We start from the raw sequence: 8,599 nt of genomic DNA, 5'->3' as shown, positions 1-8,599 counted from the left end.
CCAATATTTCTTAAACAGTTTATTAGAAATATGTAGACAATAAAAAAATGAATGTCCACTGTAATTCAACATGTCTTCCCATACATTTTGTTGACAGTGCAAAATAGAATTTGGTCATTACACACCACTGCATGTGTCCAACAAGGTTCTGTTTCACATTGATGTGATGCTGAAGCTAAACCAAGCTTCAAGCCTGCTGCTGCAAATTAGTTTCAACCGAGTGCATGTTGGTATGTTGGAGAGAAGACCAGTTAAGGTATTCAAATGGATGAACTCCATTTACAATACTTGATTAGATGGTCATTGGACAGATGTAATGTTTGCCATGATTCATATAAACAAGGAGTAAAGGGAAACATGTAAGCAGGAAATTGAAGTTACAAAAACAAAAGACCGGCTTCCTGGTCATCTAATCACAGCACATGGAAGGCTTTAGAGGGACCCCAGCTAATTTTTTTTTAAATTTTTTTATTATAATTTTTTTTAAACAGAGCAAACTACACTATATACCTAACTTAAAACCACAACATTTGACAAATGTTTTACTAATCATAAACCACAATTCTGATATAGTCAATCTGATCAACACATATTGCTCAATTGAAGACAAGCTTTTCCATCCATTAAGATGTGCTTCGTTGGTCATAGAACAGTAAAGCAAGATACCTGACGTGCAGTACAGCAAATGGAAGTGGATAGCTGCTCTGTATTACCATGCATGTCAACCTTCACAGGAGCGGAGAGCAGCGGCTATGGATTTAATTATGGCTGCCGACAGTACATTAGTTTTTCCACTGCCTTAAAAAAAAAAAGTGTGTAAAAGTGTCGATTTCTTTTGCTTCCTTTGTCTGCTGATCGTCCTTTCCTTTCATTCCAGAGTATCAGGGCCTCTATTCCAAATCTGGCATTTCTGAAAGCAAAGGGAAATACAATTACACTTTCCGACCAGCAAGTGAGTGATAACTTGATGTTACATCGGAACGGATTTCTTACTTTCGTCATCGTCGCTGTCTGCAGACTCATCCTGGAAAAAGACAATGTGGTGACAAATCAAGTAAAAAATTCAACGATAAACATACAGTAATCTGGTTAAAAACGAAAATGATTCTTACATTGTCACCATCAAGATCAGGTTGGAAATCACCACCTCCCATGGTATTCACCATCTGTACCATGAAAAGTGGAAAAAGTTGTAAAACCAAACTGCAGTGGGGTACTATGCATTTGTCGTCGCCGCTCCCTTGTTATGTTGACACATTCACAAAGTGCATGGAGATTTATATTATACTATGTAAGGAACACGGTCCCATTAGTTTTGTAACTTTCACTAATTGCAGATAAACCTAAAAAAATTAAAAACACTCCTGAAAAATTGTCCGTCAGCCATCTCGTGCTTTCAACATTGAATATTCACAGGAAGTAAAACCTGCTAAATCATGACTACAGTTGAACGTCCTAGGCCAAAAGCAATCAGTTCCATGACGCTGGGTCTTCAAAGTTGTGCTACATTTTACATCAACGTAATTTAAAACTAGTTTTCGTTCCGTGGTAAAATGGCAACCTCCACAAAAATCATAGACTGTGAAGATATCATCTCATATTTTAAGAAGCATTGAGAGAAGTTAATCACTGTGTAATAAAAAAAAGAAAATAATAAACTTTACTAACTAGGGGTGTAACAAAAATAATAAATAGGTTTTGATTTAGAAGATGCACTTTGAAATATACTATTTATTGGGGAGATGTACAACCCCCCTACTAACCCTTTGAGGACGCATGACAGGCAGGAAGGTTTACAGAGGAATACTGTCACCGAGTGGCACTTTTATAGAGAATGCTATAATTGCTAATTGTACATAATTGCCTATACAGTATTGTACAGGCACAGTTCAAACGTATCTCACTTTCTGGCGTCATTCAGTTGTGGCATCAAAACACACACACAACCAGTCATTCTTTTTGCCCCGGAAGGTTACAAAAAAACAAACAAAACAAAAGCTGTCGCCGCGTGTCTGTGCTAACAGACCTGTCATGTGTAAGTGAGCCACTACGACTGTTAGGAGTGTGTCGTCCATGTTAAATAAAAGGGTTGACTTTGATTCATGCGTCTCTGATGTTTGCGTACATACGGACACAATAGCGTGCGTGTTACTGAGTGGTGACAAATCAAAACGCATACTGCGGTGAAATCAATTGAAAATAAAAGTCCCCTGCAAAGTTGTCAGCGGTTGCATATTAAGAGTAAAAACTTCTGTGTGTGGCATTATGTTGCGTGGACCAATTCCATGAATGAAACTGAAGATGAATGAAATGATGTTCCTCCTCATTTAATTGATGAAGCACCAGGGGTGGGAATCTTTGGACACCTCACGATTCGATTATGAAGCGATTATTGATCCATTTTTAATTTATGTATATTGATGCCGTTTATACTACTCATTTCTATTCATCTCACTAAGTATTGATCACTTGGTGCAATGCATAAAAAAAAAAGCCTCACGGTTCGGTCAGATCACGGATTTGAATCACGGATCAGATCATTTTTGGGATCAGCAAAAAAAGAAATAGAATTTTGCCTTTATTTTATAAAACACTTGTTCCCATTAAATAACAAGATTCAGCTCAAATTGTCAAATATGTCCATTTAGAATGTAAGAACAAAAACCATATTTGACATTTTAAGACACATTTTTTAATTTATTTGAAGGAAAAATGTTTTAGAAAGAAAATTATGAAAATGATTCAAATAATCTTTTCTTTCTTTCCTTTTTTTTTTTTAAGAAAGAAAAATACATCAAACTGCAATTTAAGGCACATAACTCCTTCTACATGGAAAGTGAATGACAAACTAGCCTATGTTCACATCATTGAAAAAGAGGAAAAGAAAGATAAAGCCGCAGTTGTCGGACTACCGGCACTTTAAAAGCAGACAGCTGTGCGCTCACTGCTAGCAGCTAGCTGCTAACACCGGAGACCAATCACACAAAGACAGCGTAATAAACTAGATGATCTTTCTTAGCGCTCTAAATTATCCATTGATAAGATTTCGGGACGGCGACGTGTTGATGCTGGCATGTAATGGCAATGAAAAACTGCGATAAGGCAATCCAAAATGTGTAGAAGGCAAGTCAAGCTTGCCCTCAGCCGGTCACGCCACCATGCAGGCCAACTTCAAAATAAAAACGTACTAAGGCTATTGCATGGCATCAACGTATTCTTTCTTGAGCTTTATTTTGAATTTAGCCTTTGTTCAGGCGGCATGGTACTTTGTTGAACGTTTTGTAGCTTTCTTGACAAGTCACGGACTAGTCGCAAGTCACACAAAATGCTCCCATACATGCTACTTGCATGATGGATACGTTTTTTCTCTGCCATCACAGTGAATGTGGACTGATCTTATTGCCGTCATGTGAACGTGCCTTTAAATTAAAAGCAGCTTTTTGGATCTCACGACGAGGTTGGCATCATCCATGTTTGTGCTTTCTACAGTGTCCAGGAAATGACAGTACAGTGCTTCTGAGTTCCACAATATTATTCTGTATATTTTTATTAACATATTTTAACTATCGGAATTTGGACGTTTGTGGCTCGGTTCAGACTCGGCCATGTCTGAATTGCGATGAATCTAAGAATCGAAAACTTCCCCTACCCCTATTGTACATATATATATTAGGAGTGTAACAGAAAGCGATTTGAACCGGAAATCCGGTTTGTGCGCCAGCACACAAACTAATGAATCGGTCTAAAAATAGCTTGAACCAGCCGATGGCCCGGTCAAGACGTTAAAGATCGATTTTATGCTGCTGATAGAGCTGCTCAAAACGTTGTTGTTTTTTTAAGACAACCGATCGATCGATTCAATGCCATGAGAATGAAATATCCTGGATGAATGAGAATATTATTCACAAGCGAGCTGTTGAAACTGCATTTCCTTGACTCTATTAAGTCACGCAAGACTTTTCCCGGGAGACCTGTTCGTTTGGCGCGGGCGAAAAAAAAAAGAAGTCACGCAAGACTTGTCACAGTTATGTGATGTCAGCGCTGCGCTTTCAGTTTGGTGACGGAAGTTGAATGGGACGCGGTCACGTGGACAAGATTCACAATGTGCTCCGGCAAGTTTAATGTACAAAGTATAGAAGAGATGTTTATTTGATATGAACTATGGAATGCTGGATCTAGAAGTGTTGCCATGTACAAAGACTGTCAACCGCAAGTACGGCAGATATACGTACACGCTTGATGAGACGCTGGCATGGATCCGCGGTGTTCAACCGCACGGACAGACAGACAGGACTTCTTCCAATTAAAACACCCACAACTCGACCAGAGAGAGGAAAGGTAATGACACCCTTAATAACTTGGTTTATTGTTAAAGACTTAAGCCGTACTGCGTTGTGGAGAATAAAAGCTTTCAGGACATGATAAAAATATTAGCACCCTCGATATGAAGTGCAATTAGATTCCTGTCTGACAAGCCACAGTGAGCTGTTTTAAAAACCAGGGTATTGAACGAGTCACACACAGGGAAAAACATAAGCATGTGGTGAATGGAACAGCCCTTGTTACTGATAATGAAATACAATGACATCATGATGATAATCAAGTTCAGCTATTTCATTTTAGTACTATTTTATTAGGCAGATGCATGTTAAAAGAGCATTTTAAAAGAATGATGATCTGTAGCATGTCAGAACAATAAATTTACATATGCAAAAATGCTGCTCACTGTTTTCCCAAAATAAAAGCAGATGTTTGCAAATGTGCAAATTACAAGATTCAAATTAAACAAGATCAGGGTTGGCCAAGTTCGGTGCTCGTTAGCCCCTATGTTTCTCTCCACTAACACACCTGATTCATGATCGTTATCAGGCTTCTGCAAAGCTTGCTGATGAGCTGATCATTAGATTCAGCTGCGCTGAAGGAAGGAGACATGGAAAACATGCTGGATCGTGGCTCTCGAGTTCACCACTGAACAGAATATTCAAACGATTAATGGAGTAACAAAATAATTCTAAATTAATTTGACGATTGACTAATTGTTGAGTAACCAAATAATTGTTGCACCGCTACACCGAATCAAAATCCTAATTAATCGAACCGAATCGTTCCATTTTAAAATCGAACCGTCCTTGTATCGGATCACACCCCATGTATGGAGATGCATATCAAACCGTCTTGATTGGAGATATTTAAACCCCTAATATATATGTTATGTGCATACTCATAACTGCCATGTATGTGATATCATTGAGTCTACATTAGGGCTGTCAAGATTAGTCGACTAGTCACAACAATGTTGACGACCAAAGTCGTTGATAATTAATATTAATAGGTACGGAAGCGTATTGCATTCACTAGAGAAAAAAAAAAGTCCCGTTTTTCTGACTAATTGGACTAATAGAGCTTTGTTTTTTTGAGTATTTTTTTTCTGTTCTGGCTGATGCTCGATACCTTTTCTGGCATAGGGTTAGTCATGTCTGGAAGCTAGCATTAGCATTGTGTTTGATGTAACGTGATGTCCTGTATGGTACGCTAACAAATTGTAGCATCCATTACGAATTACGGAAGCATTGGTCAGCAAACTCACGTTTATTAACAACCAAAACACCGTTTTTGTTTGGTCATGTTGACATTGAACACGCTCCCTCACTGCAAGTTGCGACCACGCACAGAGTGTTGCGCATATGAACTCAAAGTAACAGAAAATGACGTATTTGCCACGAGACAAAACACACACAGTTTGAATGTACAGTTAAAGAGTACTTACATCTGAGAATTGATCAAAGTTGCCCATCTCCTCTTCTGAGTCATCCTCCCACTCTTTCCAGTTGTTAAAGTCTACACTGACCCATCTCTGCTGTGGAGACACACCCCATTAAAAGTCATCTAACCCGCTCGGTGCATTTTAAGCAGACGGCATTTTGAGAAGGCAACCAACCTGAGCCTTCTCTTTGGTAAGCCTCGGCCACGGCTTGCCCGGGTCTGCTTTTCGCAAGTAGCACAACACAGATCTATCTGTGCGCTTGTGTTTGGATTCCTGCATTTACAAGGACAGTGATGGTGAGGAGATGGAAAAAAAAAAAAAAAAGTACATTTTGGTCAATGTAGCTAACTAAACTTACATTTTGATCGATGGCATCAAAGAGTTCTATTTTGTTTTCATGTGTGACATTGTCAGTTCCTCCAACACAACTGTGGGAAAACACATAGTAAACAATTACTCAACTTGTCCTATTTTGTCTTTGAATGTGACGTCATTCACGTTGCTAGTTTCATGCATTAACCAACCAGTGGAAACATGTTCACATTACAAATACGGTGCATGCATATTGGATATTTGGATGGTTCAATGCTTTATGGCTACCACCATTTTGGAGAACATTCTAGCTCTGTGATAGACAGTTAAGATGGCAGCTCCAATGTGAGTGACAGTCTATGAATCAAAACCTCCATGACAGTTTAAAACCAAAACCATCAAAGACACTTTAGCTGACACAGTCAAATTGTCCACAGTAATTATGATGCATACATACCTGAAGACACATTTAGTTTTATCAAAAGTGACCTTTACATCTTTGCTGTCCACGACACAGAACTCTATAAAAACAGAGTCCCTCCTATCGTACCACTTGGCACTTGCTGGATGCCTGTGAAGAAACGGCAATGAGAGCAAAGCAATTCATTTTAACTCATCAAACAGCTGAATCCTTGCCTTGCACCTCCAAAACCAGCACTTTTCAGAAGACACCAAAAAAGCCATTGTTTGTACAACATTGCGTCATCAAAGAGTGCAAGCCATGTTCAACTCTTCACATTGGCCAATTTGTAAAAATAACAGGCCACACATGCGGACTGACCAATAGTATAGATTTGTAAAAATATAAAATATATATATAATTTACCAAATTGTGACATGAAGTTTCAGCCCGACGTTAGTGATTTGCACGGTACTTTGTAGAATGACAAAAGAGGACTCAGATCTTCAAAAGGCCCGGAACTATAACTATTCTACTTATTGTATATTATAGAAATTAAATGTAATTGAAATCTAAGCATACGTCACAATAGAGCCACAGTTGAGGTGTAAGAGCCAGTATCAGGTAAGGGCAGTATCAAGTTACAGCGGGTCTCAATATCAAAACGCCTCCTAACCGCACTAAAAAATAAAAATTTATATTTTGGGTCGAAGGTGCAACTGATTCGAGACGGCGAATAGCTCCTGTCATGGTGTGTTGGAATATCTGAATAATAAGCTGCCTATGAATGGCCACTTTCCTCTACAAAGCAATCAACTCGTGGCCCCACGAGCCAAATCATCTTAATCGTGATAGAATGGAAAATAGCGTCAACTTTTTGTATCCAATAACGTTAATATTCTCCCTATTTTTTATATTTTGCGAAAGTGCAATTTGCTAACCGTAAAAGATCAAAAACGCCAACACATATGTGATCCTCATTAGAACCGGCTCGAATGTCGTTGAATGAATGTCTCTGTGCTAGCCAAGCTAACAGTTGAGTATGGCCATGCGGTGCACCTGACATACGCCATAACGTCATACAAAAGTAGTCGCAGTTCCAAGAAATCATCGCGTACTACAGTAAACACGAGTGGGCAAAGTATTTGAAAGAGTGGTCCGAAATAGTCGGACAGTTAGCAAGTTAATGGTAGCTGAGCTCACAGTTCACCGAGGTAAAGGCCAGCCTCCCGCCATTACCGCAGCATGTTGTCGGGCGGCTAAAACATTAGCCGGCTGTACAAGCAATGTCTCAACTTTTCAGCCTGAGCACCGGGCCGTGTGTCACACAACTTACATTTCTTGGCTTGATGTCATTGTCTTTTTCGGAGACAGGCCGGTTTCGTGTGAAAAGAGCGCTTATCGCCTGCGGAGAGAAGAAACGCTTGCTGCCACACACAGGCAACGTAAAACGTCACCACCAGCCAGTGAAGGAAACACTACAGTGTATGTTGTTACGTAGTGTGGGTTTGAGAATAGCAACGGGGGGAGGCGCACGTCCGACCCTACTAGACTTTTCTAGAGCTTTCAGCCACAGCTGCGGCGGGTGTCGCCTTTAGGAGAAATGAAGCCACCGGCGGCCATCTTAAGTTGCCACTCACCAAGGCCATCTAACCTGAATACATATAGCGTTTTCACGTTATTTTCTGCCTCTACGGTGAAAATGACAACGTGTATGAAATACAGTTTTACCAATAAGTGAGGGAGAAGCGCTACATGTACATTTCATTGCTAAGGCTTTTAATTTTCTCTTGTAAGGCTTATATCTCTGGATGCTACTCAAAATTAATATATATCATGTTGTCAGCGCCATCAACAATCAAGTGAAAATAAAGCCCATCAGGAAGAAAAAAAAATGCTGGGAAATGCAAACCTAACCTATGTGAGTCACGACGTTGAGAAAATATACTCTAAATGGTCGATGCAAAGTTGCAAACAGTGAAGTTTGTTCTTTGCGAGGCTTTCATTACTAGCGATGTAATGATAACGGCAATATCGTGATCCCATGAATCCGCCATACTTTTCAACACCTTCATCAAAAAACATTTCTTTTCACCCGATTCAGCTAAACATAGCATTGTGAA

The 8,599-nt window shown here is 39.5% G+C and overlaps 1 protein-coding gene across 2 annotated transcripts; it reads right to left on the bottom strand.

The window, feature by feature from the left end:
• Window positions 1–4: 4 nt before the first annotated feature.
• On the bottom strand, window positions 5–7,980 carry LOC147178400 (prostaglandin E synthase 3-like). 2 transcript variants are annotated; one of them, XM_086068952.1, is made up of 8 exons: window positions 7,813–7,980; window positions 6,534–6,647; window positions 6,123–6,192; window positions 5,939–6,037; window positions 5,768–5,857; window positions 1,113–1,166; window positions 994–1,024; window positions 5–910 (listed from the first exon to the last, which is right to left on the bottom strand). In XM_086068952.1, the coding sequence occupies exons 1-8, from the start codon at window positions 7,830–7,832 to the stop codon at window positions 891–893; spliced, it is 498 nt and encodes a 165-aa protein (XP_085925078.1). In that variant the 5' UTR covers window positions 7,833–7,980; the 3' UTR covers window positions 5–890. The 2 variants fall into 2 exon arrangements, with proteins under 2 accessions (XP_085925078.1, XP_085925079.1); XM_086068953.1 differs by having other exon boundaries at window positions 5,768–5,854.
• Window positions 7,981–8,599: the final 619 nt, after the last annotated feature.

This window comes from Leptonotus elevatus, chromosome 2, assembly GCF_054856555.1.
Source record: "Leptonotus elevatus isolate MCC_2025b chromosome 2, RoL_Lele_1.0, whole genome shotgun sequence".
NCBI classification, from domain to species: Eukaryota; Metazoa; Chordata; class Actinopteri; order Syngnathiformes; family Syngnathidae; genus Leptonotus; species Leptonotus elevatus.
This window is presented reverse-complemented; position numbering and strand designations above follow the sequence as displayed.

Bases quoted from the DNA above. Each gene is read 5' to 3' on its own strand.
- LOC147178400 (XM_086068952.1), bottom strand. From the start codon at position 7,832: ATGACATCAAGCCAAGAAAT. The intron at 5,858-5,938 runs GTTGGTTGCCTT...GTGTCTCCACAG, and splicing joins TTACCAAAGAGAAGGCTCAG to CAGAGATGGGTCAGTGTAGA. The intron at 1,167-5,767 runs GTAAGTACTCTT...TTCATGGTACAG, and splicing joins ACTTTGATCAATTCTCAGAT to ATGGTGAATACCATGGGAGG.